This window comes from Macaca thibetana, chromosome 14 (genome assembly GCF_024542745.1).
Source record: "Macaca thibetana thibetana isolate TM-01 chromosome 14, ASM2454274v1, whole genome shotgun sequence".
Classification (NCBI taxonomy): Eukaryota; Metazoa; Chordata; class Mammalia; order Primates; family Cercopithecidae; genus Macaca; species Macaca thibetana.
The window spans coordinates 19,135,834-19,155,551 of NC_065591.1; the positions used below are offsets into that span (position 1 = coordinate 19,135,834).

Here is a 19,718-nt window from a genome sequence, read left to right on the forward strand (position 1 = left end):
ATTGAAGGATGGAAGGAGAAAGGAGCCCACTGCCCCACATCCTCTCCCCACCACCCGTAGGAGGAATAATTCCTTGGTCTGATAGTGGGTCTTGTTAATTTGTTTAATGTAAACCACGTGTCAGGAGTCAATGTGCGTTCTTTCTCTCAATCCTCACAAAAACTCTCTGAGGTCATTACTGCTGTTACCCCCAGAGCACACAACTGGCAGAGGGTTTGAACCAGGTAGCGTATGATTCCAGAGCACACACCTCAGCCACTGTCATTTCTACAGAAGGAAGACAAGGTGTAGGAGAAACAGTGGAACCCTGACTTGTTATGTTGCTTTGGAGAAAAGGGTATGGCAAGGCCCCTAGGGATGAAGTGGTCCAAATTTGTTTTTTGGGTTTTTTGTTTGTTTGTTTGAGACAGTCTCATTCTGTCACACAGGCTGGAGTGCAGGGGCACAATCTCGGCTCACTGCAACATCCGCCTCCCAGGTTCAAGCAATTCTCGTGCCTCAACCTCCTGAGTAGCTGGGATTACAGGTGTGTGCTACGACACACAGCTAATTTTGTTTGCATTTTTACTAGAGATGGGGTGTCACCATGTTGGCCAGGCTGGTCTCAAACTCCTGACCTTAAGTGATCTGCCTGCCTCGGCCTCCCAAAGTGCTGGGATTATGGGCGTGAGCCACCACCCGGCCAAGAGGGTCCAAATGTGGACCTGCCAGGCCTTGACTCTGCTGTCTCTGGATGGTGCCAGTCACCCTCCCTGACCTCCCTGCTCCCCATTGGAGGCCCTTGTCAACACCTCCCTGTCCCCACACCAGCCCCTTTCCTTAGAAAGCCCTTGCCCAATAACAGAGCCTCTCTGGTGGTGAAACCTTTGCAGGCCCCTCACACATCACAAGGTTGTGGCGTCACCAGGGCAAAGATAGGGACAGTCCCTTTTGGAGGTGAGGAAATTGGTTCAGAGAAATTATGTTACTTGTCTGCTGACCTAGTGGCATCAAAAGCAGAGCAGAGAAACCACCATGTCCCCTTGTTCCCAATTCAGCTCTCCAGGGTTCCACCGTGGGTTCTTGGGGTTGGGAGATTGAGGGAGGTCAAAAACCCCTTCATAAGAGGGATTGTGGAGAAATTAAAGTGACTTTGCCAGCTTCTGGAAGAGCTTGGGTCAGTAGCTGGAGGCATGTCAGGTGTGTCTGGTGTCTGCAGCCTCCTGCCCTTGGCCTTGCTTGTTTTCTCATCTGACTGTTTTAAGGATCTGCCTCCCCCCTCCACAACCCTCACCTCCTAAGCGTACCACACTCTTCTGGGCTCTGGGAGGGATATGGCAGTGGAACAAGTGCAGGACTGCCGTCTTAGGGTCTTATGAACCAACTTATTTGTGAAGTGGGGCAAGAACAGTAGTGCTTCTTTCACCCCAGTTATGAGGTCTTGGGAGACCCAATCATTCATGTAACAACAGAAGATGGCTTCCTACTCTAGCCAACCAACCCCAGCCCTGAAGTTCCCAATTCCGACCAACTCCAGCCGTCGCGCTCGCGAGCTCTGGGGACCCGACCTCCACTTCCGGGTTCAGCGCGGAGAACCCCACACCAAAAGCCCCGCAGCGCTGGCTTCTACTCGAGTTCCCTCCCCTTCTCTGCCAAGAGGCTCCTGCCTCTGCTCCACCGCCGCCCCGGCAATCGCCCTCACCACCTCCGGCCCTCGGGGGAGGGTCTTGAGTTGTTTCCCCGAGAGAAGAAACCAGACGTCTTAAGGTTAATCAAATGTTTGCGATCAGAATTTGGGGTTACAGGCCTCGGTCCCGGGCGCAGTGGGGAGCGTCCGACCCCGGCAGCCCCCTGGAAGGGCGCTCTCGGAGGAAGAAGCGCTGGAGCGGGATCAGGCGGCAGAGGCCGCTGGGCCGGGGCGCGGGGAGCTCTCCGAGGTGCTGAAGCCGCCCCAATGTCGGCCCAGCCTGGGCGAGGCCCCGTGTCCTGAGGCTACCGCCCTTGCGGTTCCTAGCGACCTCTGAGATTGGCTGCCCGCTCTCCGGGGTCTTGTCCCGGGCTCCGGCCCCGGCGACCTTGGGCAACCGACTGTCCCTCACAGGCGGCGGTGAACTCACGGTCCAGGCTGCGGCTGGACTGGAAGCGCGTCCCATCCCGGGACTGGGAGAGCGGGGGCGCGCCCCTTTCCCGGCCCGGAACGCCAAGCAGGGAGCCGAGCGGGTGCGGGCGAGTGGTCCGCGGTGGGCTCTTCTATCCCCGGACGACCCCCTCCGGTCCACCCGCTCCTGCGCTTCCCCAGGCCCCGACGGCCCCCCTCCTCGCGGGCGGCCCGGCCGGCACGCAGCGGCGCGGCTGGAGCTCCCGGACCTCGGCCCCGACGGATCCCTGGCGGCGCAGCCCGCCCCACCCACCCGTAGCCTCCCGCTGGGGTCAGACTCCTGTGCCTCGCGGCCAAACCGCGAGTGGGGCCACGCAGGGCGCTGAGGTCCCGGAGAGGCGCGAAAATAGCTCAGGGTCCCGGGAGTATGGTCAGGGCGGAGGCGGGAGAGCGGCCGGACCCGGCTGCCAGCTCCCTCCCCAGCCCGCGAGGGGGCGCCGCGTCCCCATGACAACGCGGACACCCCCACCCCCCGGAGGGCAGCGCCCCCTGCTCCCCTGCGCCGCTGACCGTGGGCGGCGCCCTCTGTGCCCGGGCGGGGAGCTGCAGGCCGGCCCCGAGAGGGGCGCGGACCGCCGGGGTCTCCGACGCCTCGGGTGCTGACCCCCGCGCGTCGCCGCCGGGTGACCGGCCCGGGGCGGGCGGCGCGGCCCCGCCACGATTGGCTGCTTCCTCGTGACATCACGCGGCTCGGGGAAAAGTGCGAGCGTGAGCGCGAGTCGGAGCCACAGCGCCGGGAGCTGCGGGCGGAGCAGGGGCCGCCCCTCGACACCCCGTCCCCGCCCCCGGCCCTCGGCCGGGCCGCCTGCCCCGCTGGCCCGCGGGGCCGCGCGTCCGTCCCGCCGTCTGTCTGGCGTGAGGGGAGCTGGGCAGAGGCGGCGGGTAAGTGGCTCCGCGGCGGCGCGGGGGCGGGGGGCTCGCCGGGAAGAGCAGGAAGCAGGTCCCCGGGACGCTCTGAGGCTCCCCAGAGGTGGGTTCGACTGGAACAGGGCGCCAGACACCCCCCGGGGCGAGCGCGGTGCCGGGAGCGGCAGTGAGCCGGGGCTGGGGGACCCAGCTAGAAGCAAGGCCGGGGGCTCTCAGAGGCTTCTCCAGGTGCGCCCGGGTGCGCCCGTAGGAAGGGGTGGGCATCCAGGATGTCGGGGGCGGAGGAGTGCCCGCCCACAGCCCCCACGGAGCCAGGGACAGCCGTCGGGGGTGGGACCCGGTACTCCAGCCCTCCCACTGGCGGCTCTGCAGGGCACCAGGCGCTGGAGCCCCAAAGAGCCCTTTTCCCGCCGTCTCCCCGCCCTCCCTCTCCCTCCACCCCTTTGCCCCCGCGCTGCCAGCCCACTCCGGCCCCTGAAGTCCTCCATCTACGACCTTGAGCCCCGACGGAAAACACCCCTGCCCTCCCCGACACCCCTCCCCCACCCCGGTACTACCCCCTGCTGCTGCCCAGCCTTCAAGCCGGGGTCCTCCAGCTCCAGGCCCCCTCCTCCGGCCCCGCAACGGAAGTGTTGGGCACAATGTCGGTGCCAAATCTTCGCCTCTCCCTCCCTTGAACTCTGGAGTCTCCTCTCCCGCCCCAGGGACAGATCCAGGGACCACAGCCTTCCCAGAGCCATGGAGTGAATGCCCAAGAACCGAAGACCTACACCCCAAACCACCCCACGGGCGCCCGGAGCACCCCCTCCGGTCTCACCCGGGGAAGAGGGGTGTCGAGGACTCGGAAAAGCACAGTGCCCACGCCCAGAGGCTGCAGGAACTGCGTGCTAGGGGGTTGGAGGGAGGGCGGGGCACCCGAGAGCCAGGGCTCCTTCGACCACAGCGGAGACATGGAGGAGCCTCCAGATGGCCCAGGAGAACCCGGCCCTCGAGGCCCGCCCGACCCTAGCGTGAGAAACTGGGTGCCCACTTTGGTCAGGGGGGCTAGAAAGTGCCTCTGGGGTAGGGTGCAGGGTGAGGAGCGAAGACAAGAGTCTTGCACTCGCCTGACCCGAGCTCCGTCCAGGCCTCCGCCTTGTGGATGCACTGCCGGTGCCCTCTCGCCGCGAGACTGGGCTGCTTTTGGCAATAACTCGTCTTAGGGGCGCGCAGAGCTGAGCCTGCCTGGTGTCCCTCAAGGCTGGGTTGGGCGACTCTCGCAGAGGCCCCACGACAGATGTCAGTCAGAGGTTGCGACTCTGCCACATCTTTAAGGACTTGGACACCTCTGGGCACCGGGCTAAGACGGCGTCCCAAAGTTAGGTGGCCCGTCGCACGCAGCCCCTAGTAGTCTGGCCTCCTCATCCGCACGACCCTTCACCCACAGGCCAGGTGCAATACCGACGCGGGCTCCTGGCCCGACCCTCTCCGCGCTCAGGCGGACAGCTAAGGTCTGGCTGAGTCTCCTGGCAGGGGCGTTTGGAATGTAACGGGTCACCCATTCTCTGCCCTGCATTTGCTTGTGCATGCAAGTCCACAGGTGTAGAGGCACCCGAACCGTGTGCATCCTCCCGGCCACAGCACCCTAGGCACGCACACGCATGCACATGCACGTGTCCACACGGCGCGGCATGCTCACGCGCTCTCACGGGCGCATTGGTATCCAGGCGTGGCCGTGCGCACACACACGCACATGCAGACAGCTACTAGCGTCTACTCGCGCTCCCCCGTAGGCACACACAAACAGAACTCGCACTCGCGCTCCCGCCCACACGTTCCTCGCAGGGTGCCGGGTGGAATCCGGGCTCCCTCAACTTTCCCACCCGAGAACCCCGCGCGGAGCCGAGGGCAGCTCTGGGGCGGCGTCCCACGGGGCCTGGCGAGGGGAACCCACGTCCCTTCCCCGGGAGGCTCTGCTTGAGGGCTCCTCTGGGTTCGCAGTCGTATTGGAGTTGGGGGCGGTGGCCAACGGCGGCCGCACGGTCTAGGTCCGGAGCGGGCACCAGGGACCGACATTGCCATCTAGCGGTGCGCACAGCCCTGGCGGCGGCGGCTCGCTCCCCAGATCCAGGCGCATCTGGATTCCAGGGAAAGGCGCCAGAGAGGGCTGCTGTCGGAATGTCTGCGGGTGACCCCGAAGTGTCCAAAAAGACGACAGCTGGGGCGGGGCGGAGTCGGGAGTCGGGGAGACGCTGAGCCTCGCCCTGGCAGCTCCCTCACGCGGGCCAAGAGCAGGACTTAACCACAGGCCATCCAGTGGTCCCGGCTCAGCCCGGCCACCAGGATCTGGGAGAAGACAAGATCATCGCTTGTCTTCTGGGAAAGCTAAGTCGAGAAGCCAGCAGGAATGTGAGGGGACCCTACCCAAGCCTCACCTGGACAGTCCCTCAGTTGTGTGGTTTTCGGGTAGAGGGGAGCGGAGGCAGGAGGTCAACTCTGAGCAGTAGTACCTTGGACTTAAGAAGGAGGTTTCCGGGTTCTTCTCCTGCCCACTCCCCTACTTCCTAACCTGGTGACTTTGGGCCAGTTGATTAATATTATCCTCGTCTATAAGAGGATATTTACATCTGTAAGATGAGGATACTAATAATACCTGCTTTTTCAGGCTGTTGTAAGGATTAAACCAGATAATCTATATTAAAAGCTCAGAGGGGTTCCTGACGCACAGTTAACACTCAATAAACAAGAGCTATTATGTTTTCACATTCTGCACTTCTAGCCCCGTTTGTTATCATCCTGCTGGCCTGTGTCCTGCCCTGGGAGGCTAAAGTGAGCTTCCTTGGGGCTGGCTGACTGATTGCTCCTGCCTGCCCTGTCCCCTCCTGCACGTGAGTGATTGCGGGAGGGCAGCCTCCTGGTGCTGGAGGGGACAGGGCAGAGAGTGACACCTGAGTTTCTATTTCAGAGGCTCTCAGAGCCAAATGGGGTTGTCAGGGACCCCGAGAGAGGGCAGTATCTGGTCTTTGCCCTTGACTCATTGTGTGACCTTGGGGGTGACAATACCTGCTCTCAGCCTCTCCTCCTACGAACCAAGGATTTAGAAGAGGAGAACTTGAACTATCAGGCTAGGAGGCTGGGTCTGTATCTGCGATGGTGGAATAGAAGGGCTGGGGTCAGACTTGGGGCTGTTACCCTGACCCTTGGCCCCAGCCTGCAGTACATTTTTGTGTTTATGTATAGAGATCAAGTTTAGGTGCTAATCCCTATAGCTGCTGGGGATCTCCCAGGACAGGATCCTCTCTATTCTGCAAATGAGAAAGAGGTGCAGGAAGGCACAGTGGCTTGTCTATGGCCACAGAGCTGGAGCCCAGGCTGCAGGCTAGTCCTCCTTCCTCCACAGCCGGCTGCCGCGCCCTCTCTTCCTCTCACACACAGACGCACAGCACTGCGTATCCGACCATGCCTGCTGGGCTGGCGTGGCTGTGATGGGCCCGCGTGCGTCTGTGGAGCGGTGTGTGTGTTGGCGGGTGTGAAGGAGGCTGGGCTGAGCGGCTGCCCTGGCACTCGGAGCTGGCGTGGGCCTCCCTCACATGGAGGGAAGAGGAAGAGGGGGAGGAGAGCTAAGAGGAGACTGGTGGGAGGGAGGGCAGGCTCAGGGAAGGGCCTGTGGTGGGGACTCCAGCTAGGGCGCCGCCGGTGTGGGGAGTGGACTGCGGAGGGAAGGGGCGGCCCTGGCAGCCCTTCTCTTCCCTCTGGGACAATCTTTTTACCTCATGGGTCCCCAGTTGGGCCTCAGGGGTCTCTGATAACCCCTAGTGACCCCTGCACTGCCTCCCTCCCAGCTGCATGTCCTGTGGCTGGAGCTGAGGGCTCCTTGAAGGGGATGGGACAGTGGCAGGTACCTCCTGAGGCCCCTTCTGCAGGGACTCTCCTCCTCTCTGGGGTGCCCAGCTCCAGGCGCCATCTCTGGTCCCCTGCAAAGCCCTCTGGCTCCTCGAGCTCTTTGGCCTCCCTCAGCCAGAGCTCTTAGTTACGGGACTGCCTTTCTCTCACCATGTAACCCCGCACACATCCCCACCAGCAGTATAATGCAAGAAGCTGTGAAACCTTCGTCAGGCTTTTAACAGCTCTGTGCCTCAGTTTCCCCAACTGTAAGTAGTAAAGAAAAAAAATGGTATCTACCTCATAGGTTTGTTGTGAGGATGAAATGAGTTAACACTATAAAAAGTGTTACCAGGCATGGTGGCGCCTGGAGTCCCAGCTACTCAGGAGGTGGGAGGATGACTTGAGCTCAAGGATTCTAGACCAGTCTGGACAACATACCAAGACCCTGTCTCTACAAATAAATAGATAAATAAATAAATAGACGCTTTTTTTCAAGTGTCAGAAGTGCTTGGCACTTAGTAGACCATCAGTGTTAGGTGCTCATAGATACCTCTATTATTGCCTTTGTCCCAGTGCCTTCTACAGGGGTTGGAGAGCAGGTGTTAAGAAATGACTGAGTGGGTAAGGGGATGAACAGAACAACTCTCTCCAGAGCCCACATGCTGGTGGGCCTCTGGGACCACTCTCCTCCTCCTCTTGCTTCCCTGAGCTCCCCTGACACTGGCCTCTGTCCAGGCCTTGTGCTGCTTCTGGGCCTTTGCTGTGGCCACTGCCCCTGGCAGGGCCACTCTCCGCAGCTCCTCCTGTGGCTGGCTCCCCATCACCCAGATGACCTGATGGGTGAGGCCTTCCCTGATCACCCAGCAAGGAGTCATGGCTGTCCTGCCTTCTGACTCACTCTCCCGTCGCCCTGCCTTTTTTTCTTTTGTGGCTCACGTGTTTGCATGTCTCCCCCTAGGAGGCAGGGAGCCACGTGTGTCTTATTCACTTCTGTAGCCACAGCACCCTGAGCAAGGCTTGGCACGTAGTAGGTGCTCAATTAATGTTGAATGAATGGGCAAATGCGGGATGGCGGGACAGAGTTCTCTCAAGACATTCTGCCAGGGAGTGTCCCTCTGTCACCTGGATGCCAGTGTGCCTCCAGATGACTCCCCCCATCCCCTTCTGCGGTTCATGCTTTTCTCTCCCCTTCCTCCCCAGACACGGCCTACCCACCCCTGACAACCAACATGGCCAACTTCACACCTGTCAATGGCAGCTCGGGCAATCAGTCCGTGCGCCTGGTCACGTCATCAACCCACAATCGCTACGAGACGGTGGAAATGGTCTTCATTGCCACAGTGACAGGCTCCCTGAGCCTGGTGACTGTCGTGGGCAACATCCTGGTGATGCTGTCCATCAAGGTCAACAGGCAGCTGCAGACGGTCAACAACTACTTTCTCTTCAGCCTGGCGTGTGCTGATCTCATCATAGGCGCCTTCTCCATGAACCTCTACACCGTGTACATCATCAAGGGCTACTGGCCCCTGGGCGCTGTGGTCTGCGACCTGTGGCTGGCCCTGGACTACGTGGTGAGCAATGCCTCCGTCATGAACCTTCTCATCATCAGCTTTGACCGCTACTTCTGCGTCACCAAGCCCCTCACCTACCCTGCCCGGCGTACCACCAAGATGGCAGGCCTCATGATTGCCGCTGCCTGGGTCCTGTCCTTCGTGCTCTGGGCGCCTGCCATTTTGTTCTGGCAGTTTGTGGTGGGCAAGAGGACAGTGCCCGACAACCAGTGCTTCATCCAGTTCCTGTCCAACCCAGCAGTGACCTTCGGCACAGCCATCGCTGCCTTCTACCTGCCTGTGGTCATCATGACGGTGCTGTACATCCACATCTCCCTGGCCAGTCGCAGCCGAGTCCACAAGCACCGGCCCGAAGGCCCGAAGGAGAAGAAAGCCAAGACGTTGGCCTTCCTCAAGAGCCCACTAATGAAGCAGAGCGTCAAGAAGCCCCCACCTGGGGAGGCCACCCGGGAGGAGCTGCGCAACGGCAAGCTGGAGGAGGCCCCCCCGCCGGCGCTGCCACCACCACCACGCCCCATGACTGACAAGGACACTTCCAATGAGTCCAGCTCAGGCAGTGCCACCCAGAACACCAAGGAACGCCCAGCCACAGAGCTGTCCACCACAGAGGCCACCACACCCGCCATGCCCGCCCCTTCCCTGCAGCCGCGGGCCCTCAACCCAGCTTCCAAATGGTCCAAGATCCAGATCGTGACAAAGCAGACAGGCAATGAGTGTGTGACAGCCATTGAGATTGTGCCTGCCACGCCTGCTGGCATGCGCCCTGCGGCCAACGTGGCCCGCAAGTTCGCCAGCATCGCTCGCAATCAGGTGCGCAAGAAGCGGCAGATGGCGGCCCGGGAGCGCAAAGTGACACGAACGATCTTTGCCATTCTGCTAGCCTTCATCCTCACCTGGACGCCCTACAACGTCATGGTCCTGGTGAACACCTTCTGCCAGAGCTGCATCCCTGACACAGTGTGGTCCATTGGCTACTGGCTCTGCTACGTCAACAGCACCATCAACCCTGCCTGCTATGCTCTGTGCAACGCCACCTTTAAAAAGACCTTCCGGCACCTGCTGCTGTGCCAGTATCGGAACATTGGCACTGCCAGGTAGGCAGGCAGGAGTGCCCTAGGAGGTGCTGGTATTGCGTGCGTCTGCTGGGGGACCACACGGCTCACCTGCTGTGGGGAAGAGTTGCAGGCACCATTCCGTGTTCATGTTTGCTGAGGAGGAAGCTCAGAAGAGGCTCTGGCTGCATTCAGAGACCAGCTCTCTGCTCAGGCTGAGGAGGCTCACCCCAGGGAATGTCTGAATTGGGGCTGCCTGGCCCACCTCTGTGGCCCTGCTTCCGCGAGCTGTGGGGCACTGGCCTGGGTGGGCACCTGCCCCACTGTGGCCATCAGCAGTGCTGAGAGAATGGACATCTGGACGGGGGCCGAAGCCCAGGGCCCCTCAGGAGGAACAGAGGGACCAGTGCTTGGAAAAGGAGGCTTGGGATGGGAGTAGAAGGGTTGGAGTCCCCCATTCTGCTGTAATCGGTGCTTTCTGCCCCCCTGCACCCTGCATGTAGGCTCAGCCCCCTCTCCCCAGATCCCACTCCAGAGGCAGAACTCTCTGGCTGCAGCTACTCAGCCAGGTTCTGGGTGGGTACGGTGGAGGCCAGGTCCCCACAACCCCAGCAGCACTGCCCTTGTCACATTACGATGGGGCAGCTGGGAGGTCAGGGGTTCTCTCTCAGGAACTGAGGTCTGGCCTCCTCCGGTCCCAGGCTGAGCTGAGAGTGGTCCGCTTATTCAGAAGACAGCCCCCTGCGGCCCCGGCCTTAGAAGGCTGTCCCAGGTCGCACATCGAGTCAGGGTGAGGCTGTGGTGGGCGGTATTCCCATCCGCCCTCTTCAAACCTCTCACCCTCTGGCTTCTGCAGGGTGGAGGCCTGGGTCACACAGGCAAGAGGAAAGGGGTCGACCTGGTGGCTCACTCGGGTTTCCGTGACAGTGGGAAGGGGGAGGTGGGCAGTGAGGTAGCCACGCAACCCCCCGCATCTGCTCTCCCCCAATGGGTAGAACCTTCCTGATTGGCTGTGGGTTGGATCAAAAGACCTTTGACTGGGCGAGGCCGAGATGGGTGCGGTGGTTCCAGTGAGTCAGCCAGGTTCCCTTCCCCAGCCCTGGTCCCTGGGGGAGATGAGGACCGAGAGGCTTAGGCGACTTGATGGCGGGCACCCTTTCGGGGGCCCTGGAAGAAATTTTCGTAATTGTTCTGCTTTTTCCATGAGCTCTGGAGAGCACCCACCACCAAGCCCCCAGCCCCCTGAAACCCACCAGTCCCTACAGCCTGGTCTTTCTCCCCACCTTCCCACTCCCAAACACATTTCCACAGCAAACTCCTTGGGAAGGGGCTTTTATATATTAAAAAAGAAAAGCTTTTATTGGGGGGGGAAAAAGTTTATTTGATGTGTTTCTTAGTAATGGAATTGTGGGGAAGAACAAAAGCGGGCTCTGGGACTCACATTGCTTTGGGGGAGGCTAAAGCTTCCCAGAATCCCTTGTCCCTCCCCACTTTGGGCACTTAGGGGTGGGGCTGGGGAGTGAGAGGGACAAGGCAGGGAATGATTGATTAAAGCTAACGAGCAGACAGAAGGCACTGGTGGGTCATATCTCGGGCCTGGAAGAGGGAGGGCGTGGGCCAGGCCCCATGTAACACCAGGGGCTCCTTGGCATCCAGGCTTGGCCTCTAGTCCTTTCCCTTCCCTTTCTTGGCTGTAAAACAAGAAAGAAAGATTAATACCGTATCAACAGGCCGACCCATTGCAGACCGCGGGCTCCACAAACACACACCCAGGCATCAGGGAAGGAGGAGAAGATTCTGCCCCCTAGTGGTTTCCAATCAGCTGACCCGGAAGCAAGGGATGGGGCCGCCATTGTGATGTGGACATCGGACACCCCCAGCTTCCTATTTCCACTTGGGATCAGAAAACCTTCAAGTTTCCAGTTCCGGTCCTGGTCACAGCAGCCCTGGACAGCGTCAGCCTCCTCACCTGAGAAGCGGGCAGATTCACCCGTGCCCTGTTGGCCTCACTGAGCTGAGTCAGGAGTGAGCTGAGAGGCCCAGGGTGGGCTGTGACCTCCTCCCAACACTAGAAAGGGCAGAGCTGACCAGATGCTGCCCGTGGCTGGAGAGCTGACAAAGGCAAGCCGTTCCAGGACAACTTTCCCTGGGTCCTAAGCCAGATGCTCCAATGGAGTAGCTTGAGTTGGTCCCTATTTGGGCCAGGGAAGATTTATGTCCCCAGCATCACCTGCCGCCCCTCTTGTAGTGCCCATCTCTAGACTTTTCCAGGCAGGGAAGCCAAGTGAGGCGATGTCAGGAAGCTATTGGCCAGGACTCAAAACTTAAGGTTTAACCTGGAATGGTCCCCTCACAGGCGGCGGGGGCGGGAGAGGGGGGGAGCAGACCCCTTGGGACAGCCCCACCCCCTTCTCCTCTCGCTGACCTTTGGCCTTGGCTTTGGTCTTGGGGGTGCAGGGCTTGGTGACGCGGATGGTCTCCTGGCACTGGGCATTGTAGCGCGCCTTCTTCAGGGTGCCTTGGCGGACTTTGGTGCCTGTGCCCCCATCACACGCACCCCAGTTCTCAAACTTGTACTTGCAGTCGGCTGGTGGGAGAGCGGCCCGGGTCAGCGCTGCACGCCCCCGCGGCCGTCCCTCCAAGGGTCTGCCCAGGCTTCGGCGAGGCTGTGCCCCCATCTCCTGCCCTCCGCCTGCGCCCCGCCTCACCTCCAAACTCCTTCTTCCAGTTGCAGGGCACCCTGCACCGGATGCGCTGGGTCTGGGCCCCGCAGGTGCCCTCGCGGAAACCCACGCCGCAATCCTTGCTGCTGGGGGTGCAGGGCCCCCAGGCCCACTCCGCACACTCGCTCCCCGGGCCGCCCTTCTTCACCTTGTCTACAACGCGCGGGGAACAGAGTTCAGGACGGGGGCACGGGGAGACTCCCTCAGGGGCCGCCTTCCTGGGGTTCCAGGCTGGGAACCCAGGCGGCCCAGCCCAGAGGTGGCGGGGCCTCGCCTGCCCGTCCCCAGCCCTCCTTCGATCATCCCCCATCACCTTTCTTTTTGGCCACTGCGGAGGTGAGCGCCAGCAGGGCGAGGAGAGTGAGAAGGAGGAAGCCTCGGTGCTGCATCCTGGGGGGAGAGCGCGAGTCTGAGTCCCTGGCCCGTCCCCTTCCCCGCCGGGGGCCGCGTGCAGGGCCCTCCCACCCCCGCGTGCCCCACTTTCTAGGCCCCAAGTCGGGCTGCGAGGGTGGCGGCGGTGGGAAGACTTGGGGCGGCCCCTCGCCGCTAGCCCGGACGCACCGCCGAGAGGAGACTCCCTGGGGGGCGCCTCGAGCCTAAGACGCAGCTCAGACCCCCACCCCCGCCTCCAGCCCCCAGATCGGCCGCGGCCGGGAGGACCGGGGGCCGCCGCGCGCTCACTCGCTCGCTGCCCGCGCTGCTTCGCTCCCTCCCGCGCCGGGCCCGTCCCGCTCCGGCCGCCGCGGCCCCTTTTGTCTCCAGAACCGGTCTGAGCCGGTCACATGGGCCCCCGCCCCCTCTCCCCACCCCCCAGGGAAGGACCCGCCCCGCCCCCTCCCCTCAAACCCGCACCGCCCCCGACCCCGGCGTCCCCGCCCCCGCTCCCGCCGGCGCCCCCTGAGCTTCTACTCCGGCGTCCGTGCGCCCAGCCCCGCGCCCTCGCCTCTCCCCGCCGGTGTCCTCCGCGCTGCGACGGCGGCCTCTCCCGGCCCCAGGCCCCTTCCCGCCCGTGCACACCGGCCCCCGGCCCACTCCCTGAGCCGCCGCCCGCTGCCCCCATCCCGGGTCATCCCCTGCCGTACGCCAGGGCCCGGGCCGCCCTCAGGCCCCGGCTTCCCTTGCCTGCCGCGGAGCCCCCGCGACTGTGTAACGAGCCGGGCCCGCTCCCCTCCACGGCCGGCTCAGCCCTGGCGCCCTGCTGGCTACTGGGGAGGGGGCGCCACCTGGGACCGTTTCCGCGGGTGGGCAGGGAGGCGCTCTGCTGTGCTGAGGGGAGTCTGGGACTCGGACCCCCAGAGAAAGTCACGGGTGCGGTCACCCAGTGCCTTTCCGGGAGCACGGGCATGAGGGACAGCGAGTGAGGGTCCTGGGGGAGGAGCCCGCGGACCTGGATTTGGTGAAACTTGGCGCTGACACGAGCCGTCTGAGAAGTTCCAGACCTGGCCACAGCGGCGGCTCCAAGTGCCCACCCCCTCTGACCCCGGGCCTGCGGCATTGCCTCGCCCGGTTCCCCCAAACCCGGAGAGCCCCCGAGGCCTGGGGGAGGGGCTTGCTCAAGGCCACAGGGCAAATGGGCCACAGAGCCCGGGCTCGCCCCCGCCCCACCCCTTTCACTTTCATTGTTGTTCCCCGCGGGAAGCGGGAAGCCGGAGGGATCGGCCCCGCCCCTGGCCCCGACGAGCTCGGCCGTCGGGCAGAGGTCAGGAACCGGGCAGGCCCTGGGACCCACCCCCAAACGGGAGCCGGGGACCCGAGAAGGTGCTGTCGACAGCATCCAGTTCCCCACCCCGAGGACAACCCCGCAGCCCCCGCTTTTTGTTAGACCTCCTCCGCAAAAGAAGAAAAGCAGAAAAGAAAAAAATCCACTTTACTGAGTCACACCCAGCTGTAAACATGTCACCGTGAGAGTCCCGCCCCCCACCCCCAGGCCGCACAGTCCGCGATGAAATGACGGGGGAGCGGGGAGGGTCGCCGGAGCGGGTGCCAAGCAGGGCAGGGCGGGCAAGTGCAGCAGGCGCTGGGTGTCCGGGAGGAAGCCCGGGGGAGGTGGGGTGGGGCAAGAGCGGAGGCTGGGGGCCCGGCCGAAGACCAGGGGGCCCTGGAAGCCTCTTTCCGAAGGCCTCCCTCTTTCTCCAGCCCCTCCACTCCTCGGAGGGCATCTGCTGCGGCCAGGGAGCGCCCTGACCCAGAATCCCCCCGCCAAAGGCATGTCCAACCCAGCCGTGTCCTGTTCCCCTGTGAGCCTCCGGGTCCGTTGGGGGCCTCAGGGGGACAGGTGAGGCCCCCAGCTCCTGAATCCAGCCCTAGGTTTGGGCGGCTCCTTAGGGCGCGGCACGGGGTTCTTTCCCTGGGGCCTGGGTCCCCCCGTGGCCGTCCCACTGGAATGTGGCAGTGAGGTGGGCAAGGAGGGCGCTCGTCCCCTGGCCGCATTGTCCCTCCTGCTGCCCGTGGGCAGCCCGCTACACAGCCGTCTCCTGGTCCTCCCGCTGGATCATCTGGTAGTGCTGCCGGTTCTCCAGGTAGGCGGCCAGCTCGGTGTCCTGAGCCTTCTCAGCCCGCTGCCGGGGAGTGTCTCCCTGAAGGAGGGGGGAGCTGCGATCAGCAGGGGCCAGAGGCAGGCCTACCCCCTAGCAGGCTGAGAAGTAGGGGCTCTACCTCCCTGTGGCCTGGTCGGGAGGGAGGCCTCTCTGCCCACCAGCTCCTCCCCTGCTGGCTCAGGTTTCTCAGCGTCTGGACTGCGTCTTCCCAGGGACAGCCCCCAGCCCCAGCTCTCCTCTAGGACCTTGGGAAGGGTTTGGTTGGTGCCTGCATGGGCTTCCTGCCCGCCGTCTGCTCACCTGCTGGTCTGTCTTCATGAGCGAGGCCCCGGCCTCCACGATGTAGTGGCAGATGGTGCGCTGGCCCAGGGCCGCTGCCTGGTGCAAACAGGTCTCCCCGCTGGGGGAGCAGGGGCTGGCTGTGTACCCCATCCCGGCCCCTGATCCACCCATCTGTCTCCCAAGGGCCATCGGAAAAGGCACGAAGTTCAGGGCTCTGGGGCAACAGGGGTGGCCCAGGGGACGACAGATGTGGCCAGGAAGTTTATGGGCTCTGACCTGACAAAATGGGAGGGGTGGGGAAAAGGGCGGTTTCTGGGATGACCAGGGTCCTGCACTGCCCAGATACTCACTTTTCCTCCACGGCATCGAGGATCTCTGGGGGGGCTGGAGAAGGGGAGAGGGTGGTCAGAGAGGCCTGACAGCCCCTCCTCCTCCCACCTTGGCCCCAGGCCCTGGGCTCCATCGCCCGGCTCACCATGGTCCAGCAGGTAGCGGACCACATCCTTGCTGCCAGTGCTGACTGCATGGTGCAGGAGCGTGCGGCTCCGCTCATCTCGGTGCATGAGGTCGCCCCCAGCTCGGTGCAGCTCCTGGAGCTGAGGGCAGGAGGCATGGCAGGGCAGGGCCTCCTGGGGCCACCCCTCCTTCCCCCAGCTGACACGCTGGCCCACAGCCGGGTACACCAGCACAGGCCTGAAATGAGTGCGCTCATACATCTTACTCCCGAGTTGCCTCTGTGGGTCTCTCTGGAGCACCAGAGGGGCCTCTCACCCCACAGCCTGTGGGCTCCCTGGCAGCATTGGTGACCAGGCCCTGGAGCAGTGCTTCCTCTGACCTGCTCCTTTCTAAGCACCAGGGACTGGTGGACTGAGCTAGGAAGCCCCTACTAGGAGCCATCTATTGTGGCCTAGACAGAGATAGGGTAAGGTGGAATGGGACGATCACTGGAGATCCCACAGAGGGCCAGAGGATGACAGATGACAGCACCTGAGCAGGTCAGCTCTTGGCTCAACCCAGAGGCCTTGCTCCCCAGGACCTGAGGGAGCTGCTGGGGGAAGGAACTGGAGCCTGGAGCTAGTACCTTACAGAAGTCGTTCCTCTTGGCAGCCTCAATCAGCTCTTCACCTGCACGGAACACCTGCCCGTTACTCTGCAGTCGGGGACCTGGGCTTGGGTTGGTGTTTCAGTGGACAGGACTGTGCCTGCCGGGCATGTGCGCCCAGGGCTGGGTTGGTGCGTGAAGCTCGAAGGCTGTGTTTGTGTAAGGCTGTATCTGGGCCCTATCCCCACCCCACTGAGTCTCCTGCCCCCAACCAGGCAGAAAGGAGGGGCCCCAGAGGAAGAGGCCTCACCTTCAGGGGGTGCGGCATCCCCTTGCAATGACCTGCAACAGAGCACGATGTGCTGTGACCAGCTATGGCACAGGCCAGCTGCTCGCCCTCCCCAGCCCCAACTGGGGGCGTCTTCATCCTTTCCACAGTTTATTGAGTGCCTGCTACACACCAAGCACTATTCCGGGTACTGGGGATACAGCAGGGAAACGAGGCAGAGGAAGCCCTTGCCCTCATGGAGCTTACATTCTAGTTCAGGGATGCAAACAAGTCAAATAAATAAGGAGTTCTGAGAGCAAGGGTGCTCTGAAGAATTCAGAACAGGTGGTGTGGCACCCCTGCAGAAGGGGTCCTAGGAGTGACCTCTCCAAGGAGGAAACTGCCAAGCTGAGATTCGAGTGGGATGGGGGTGGGGGAGCTCTGGAAAGATGGGGGAAGAGTTGGAGGCAGTGATGACAGAAGTCCAGTGGTGGCAAAAGCCTGAGGCCTCAAAGAACCAGGAGAAGAGAGTGGGGCAGGACCGTGGAGGTGAACGCAGGGAGGGGGCTGGGAGCCCAGTGCAATGACCGGGGGCCTGGGGAGAACCTGAGTTCAAAGGGATGCTGAGAAAGAAGCTTCTAGGTAGGGGAATGGCCTGGTATGCTCTGCATTTTTAGTTGGCCGTGGTGTGGAGACGGGGGTGGGAGGGCACGAATGGCTGCAGGGATATAAGAGCTGGGGGCCAGGGTGTGGCATGGCAGCCCTGGTGCCAGACAGGCTGGCGGCAGTGGGGATGGGGGGAGTGCTCGGGTGGTGGGGCAGGGGCCGCCAGGACTGGCTGAAGGATGAGGTCCAGGGGAGGTAGAAGTCAGGGAGCGAGCCCAGGTGGATGTGAGGCTGCTTCCCCAGGGAACTGCAGGGCTGAAGGTGTCAGGGGGGCTTTGGCCAGGTGCAGGTTGACACCATTTAGTCAACTGGTGGAGGGGCTGGAAGCAGGGATTCCGGAGTCATCGGCTTACATGTGGGACTGAAAGCCGGGGGCTGGAGGAACAGGACACCAGGACTCACCGGGGCGTGGGTGAGCAGGGTGAGGTGGGGAGAGGGGAAGTGGGGGTCGGGAGGTCAGGCCGCGCCGATGCCCCCAGCAGCTCAGGGTCCAGGATATAAATCTCATCCTGTGCGATCTCAGTCACATAGTTGAGGTGCTCCTGTGGGGGGGAGGTCAGGGCAGGAGGTCAGGGCACCTGACGGAGGGGGCCGAGGGGCAGCAAGGCTGGCAGACCTGGAGAAGCCTCTGCTGTGAGCACAAACACCGAAAGGAGGTGGCCAGGCAAGGGGCCCTGCCTGTCCCTCTCCCACTCCTTCCCACTCCTGACGCCTCCTCCGACTGCCCAGCCTTTACCAGATGAGCTGGCACCTGGCCCGAGTGCCTTTGCTTCTATGTCTCCCTAGATGGCTCTGGGCTTCCAGGCCCTCCTGCCCACCCAGCAAGCCTTTGCTAGGTATCCGGCTGCCTTTCCGGCTGGCACCACGCTGTACTCTCCAGTGTGGAGGGCAGGGCCGCAACCCAGGCTGTGCACACACAAGTGTGAAGGCCCTCAGAGGCATGAGGACAGAGGTGAGCCCATCAGGGGAGCACCCCAGGAGAGGCGACCCTGGGGCCCGGAACCAGCTGTGGCTGGAGCAGGCCTGCAATCGCTCACCTGGGCTCGGTCGATCCTGTAGAAGCGGCTGGCAGTGGTGGCTGTGGGAGAGAGGGCAGCCGAGGATCAGGGAGTGCCATGTCCAGGCCTAGGTCCTCTGCTGCCCCCACCTGGGTTCCCCTAGGGAGGGGACAGGAAACAGCCTGGCACTCTGGGAGTAGACTCACCGTCCAGGAAGCACCACTTGGGGGACAGTTTCTGGCATGTCGGGGACTTGGCTCCAGCACCATCGGGCTCCTGTGGAGAGAAGCAAAGGCCAGGCTGGGACAGAGTGGGGGCCAGGGAGGGAAGGGAACTTGGAGTAGGGTCACCAGCACAGAGGAGGCTCTGCAGGGCGAGAGGGGCATGTCCTCACTTCTCGCCACCCTCTTGGTGGGCACCTGGGGAGGCCCCACCCCTTACCTGCTGCAGTCTCTCGATGTGGGCGCGGCAGAGCTCTAGGTCACTGTCTCCTGGGACCACCACAGTGCCCAGCGGCACGGCTGGAGGACAGAGCACCTGTCAGCAGCTGGCTGCATCCCACAGCCCTGCCCAAGGGGGCACCGGCTGCCTCATCCCCTCCTGGCCACCCTGCCAGACCACCCCACGGCACTCACAGGCCTCCTTGAGCTGCTCCTTGTCGTAGTGCAAGGCCTCGTAGTCGTGCATGCTGACGCGACTCACCTGGATGCGCAGCTGCTCGGGCACCGGCTGCTGGCTGTCGGGCAGGGCCGGTAAGCGGGGGCTCAGCAAGGGCCCTGCCTGGGTGCCACCCTCGGCCTGGCACCAAACCACGTGCCGAGAGAAGGTCCCGCCCCACTCCAACACCCCTGGGGCAGAGGGACAGTCAGCCCCTTTTACAGATGGGGAAACCAAGGCCCAGAGAGGGCAGGCTCTGGCCTCGGCGCCCAGGGCACGTGGCGGGGTGGGACGTACTCGCTGTGCAGGGGGGCGGCGCTCCGCCGCTTGGCTTTCTGCACCATGGTGGCCTGGTTGCGCAGGGCGATGCGGATGCGTGAGGCTGCAAGCTTGCAGGGCTCGCCGTCCACCTGCACCGGGATGGCCTTGGACGTGGTGAGCACCACCTCACGGCACTGCGTCAGCCGCTCGCCGTGCCCGCCCACCTGCAGCGCGGCCTGTGGACACAGGAAGCTCGGGTCAGATGGCACCAGGGCTGGGGGTGGCGGGCCCCAGGCTCTGCTCCTTCCGAAGCAGAAGCTCTAGCCAGAGAACAAAGGTGAGAGTGACCCCTGGTCAGAGGGCAGAGGGGAGGGCGAGACCCTAGGTGGGGAGGGGAGGGGGCAGAGGCAACGAAGGTGACTCCTCAGTCAGAGTGGGGAGTGAAGGTATCCCGAGGCATAGCGAGGAAAGGGGGTGGGTGCCGCTCTCGAGCCAGAGGAACGAGACAAAGAAGGAAGGTGAGGATGAACTAGGCTGCCGTGGCCCATGGAGGCGAGTGTGGATGACCCCTTCCACCTTTGGGCTGTGCTCCCAGGCACCGTGGGGCCAGCGCCCACTCACCAAGGACGTCATGGTGAAGCCAATGACCTCGAGGTAGCCGTCGTCATGCCGCTGGGGCTCAAAGTCGTGGTGCTCCCCAGGGTGGCCCCAGGGCATGGTGCCTGCACAGTACCTGCATGGGCGGGCGATGACACGGGCCTCAAAACACAGTCTCTACAGGAGAGGACAGCAG

The 19,718-nt window shown here is 63.0% G+C and overlaps 3 protein-coding genes across 14 annotated transcripts in view; 1 reads left to right on the forward strand and 2 right to left on the reverse strand.

Annotated features, from left to right (window-relative positions):
* Positions 1 to 2,861: 2,861 nt before the first annotated feature.
* CHRM4 (cholinergic receptor muscarinic 4) lies at positions 2,862 to 10,851 on the forward strand. Its single transcript, XM_050757605.1, has 2 exons — positions 2,862 to 3,019; positions 8,069 to 10,851. Exon 2 carries the CDS (start codon positions 8,098 to 8,100, stop codon positions 9,535 to 9,537), a length of 1,440 nt encoding a protein of 479 aa, XP_050613562.1. The 5' UTR covers positions 2,862 to 3,019; positions 8,069 to 8,097; the 3' UTR covers positions 9,538 to 10,851.
* A 4-nt stretch (positions 10,852 to 10,855) lies between these two features.
* On the reverse strand, positions 10,856 to 13,784 carry MDK (midkine). Of its 3 annotated transcripts, none has more exons than XM_050757643.1 (5): positions 13,602 to 13,784; positions 12,528 to 12,604; positions 12,200 to 12,367; positions 11,917 to 12,078; positions 10,856 to 11,182 (listed from the first exon to the last, which is right to left on the reverse strand). In XM_050757643.1, the coding sequence occupies exons 2-5, from the start codon at positions 12,601 to 12,603 to the stop codon at positions 11,157 to 11,159; spliced, it is 432 nt and encodes a 143-aa protein (XP_050613600.1). In that variant the 5' UTR covers position 12,604; positions 13,602 to 13,784; the 3' UTR covers positions 10,856 to 11,156. The 3 variants fall into 3 exon arrangements, with proteins under 3 accessions (XP_050613600.1, XP_050613601.1, XP_050613602.1); XM_050757644.1 differs by lacking the exon at positions 13,602 to 13,784 and adding an exon at positions 12,896 to 13,006; XM_050757645.1 differs by lacking the exon at positions 13,602 to 13,784 and adding an exon at positions 12,900 to 12,987.
* A 279-nt stretch (positions 13,785 to 14,063) lies between these two features.
* The window catches only part of DGKZ (diacylglycerol kinase zeta), a 48,236-nt gene continuing 42,581 nt past the window's right edge, over positions 14,064 to 19,718 (reverse strand). For 9 of the 10 annotated variants that reach the window (XM_050757536.1, XM_050757535.1, XM_050757538.1 and 6 more), the window contains exons 19-31: positions 19,547 to 19,658; positions 18,962 to 19,161; positions 18,643 to 18,743; positions 18,449 to 18,528; positions 18,214 to 18,283; positions 18,047 to 18,087; positions 17,412 to 17,551; positions 16,386 to 16,417; positions 16,115 to 16,158; positions 15,509 to 15,629; positions 15,384 to 15,417; positions 15,052 to 15,151; positions 14,064 to 14,790 (exon numbers count right to left, since the gene is read on the reverse strand). In XM_050757536.1, coding sequence (XP_050613493.1) covers positions 14,674 to 14,790; positions 15,052 to 15,151; positions 15,384 to 15,417; positions 15,509 to 15,629; positions 16,115 to 16,158; positions 16,386 to 16,417; positions 17,412 to 17,551; positions 18,047 to 18,087; positions 18,214 to 18,283; positions 18,449 to 18,528; positions 18,643 to 18,743; positions 18,962 to 19,161; positions 19,547 to 19,658 — 1,192 coding nt within the window. In that variant the 3' untranslated portion in view covers positions 14,064 to 14,673. Of the gene's footprint in view, positions 14,791 to 15,051; positions 15,152 to 15,383; positions 15,418 to 15,508; positions 15,727 to 16,114; positions 16,159 to 16,385; positions 16,418 to 17,411; positions 17,552 to 18,046; positions 18,088 to 18,213; positions 18,284 to 18,448; positions 18,529 to 18,642; positions 18,744 to 18,961; positions 19,162 to 19,546; positions 19,659 to 19,718 lie in introns of those variants that run through there. The other variant, XR_007719286.1, reaches the window with a different exon arrangement.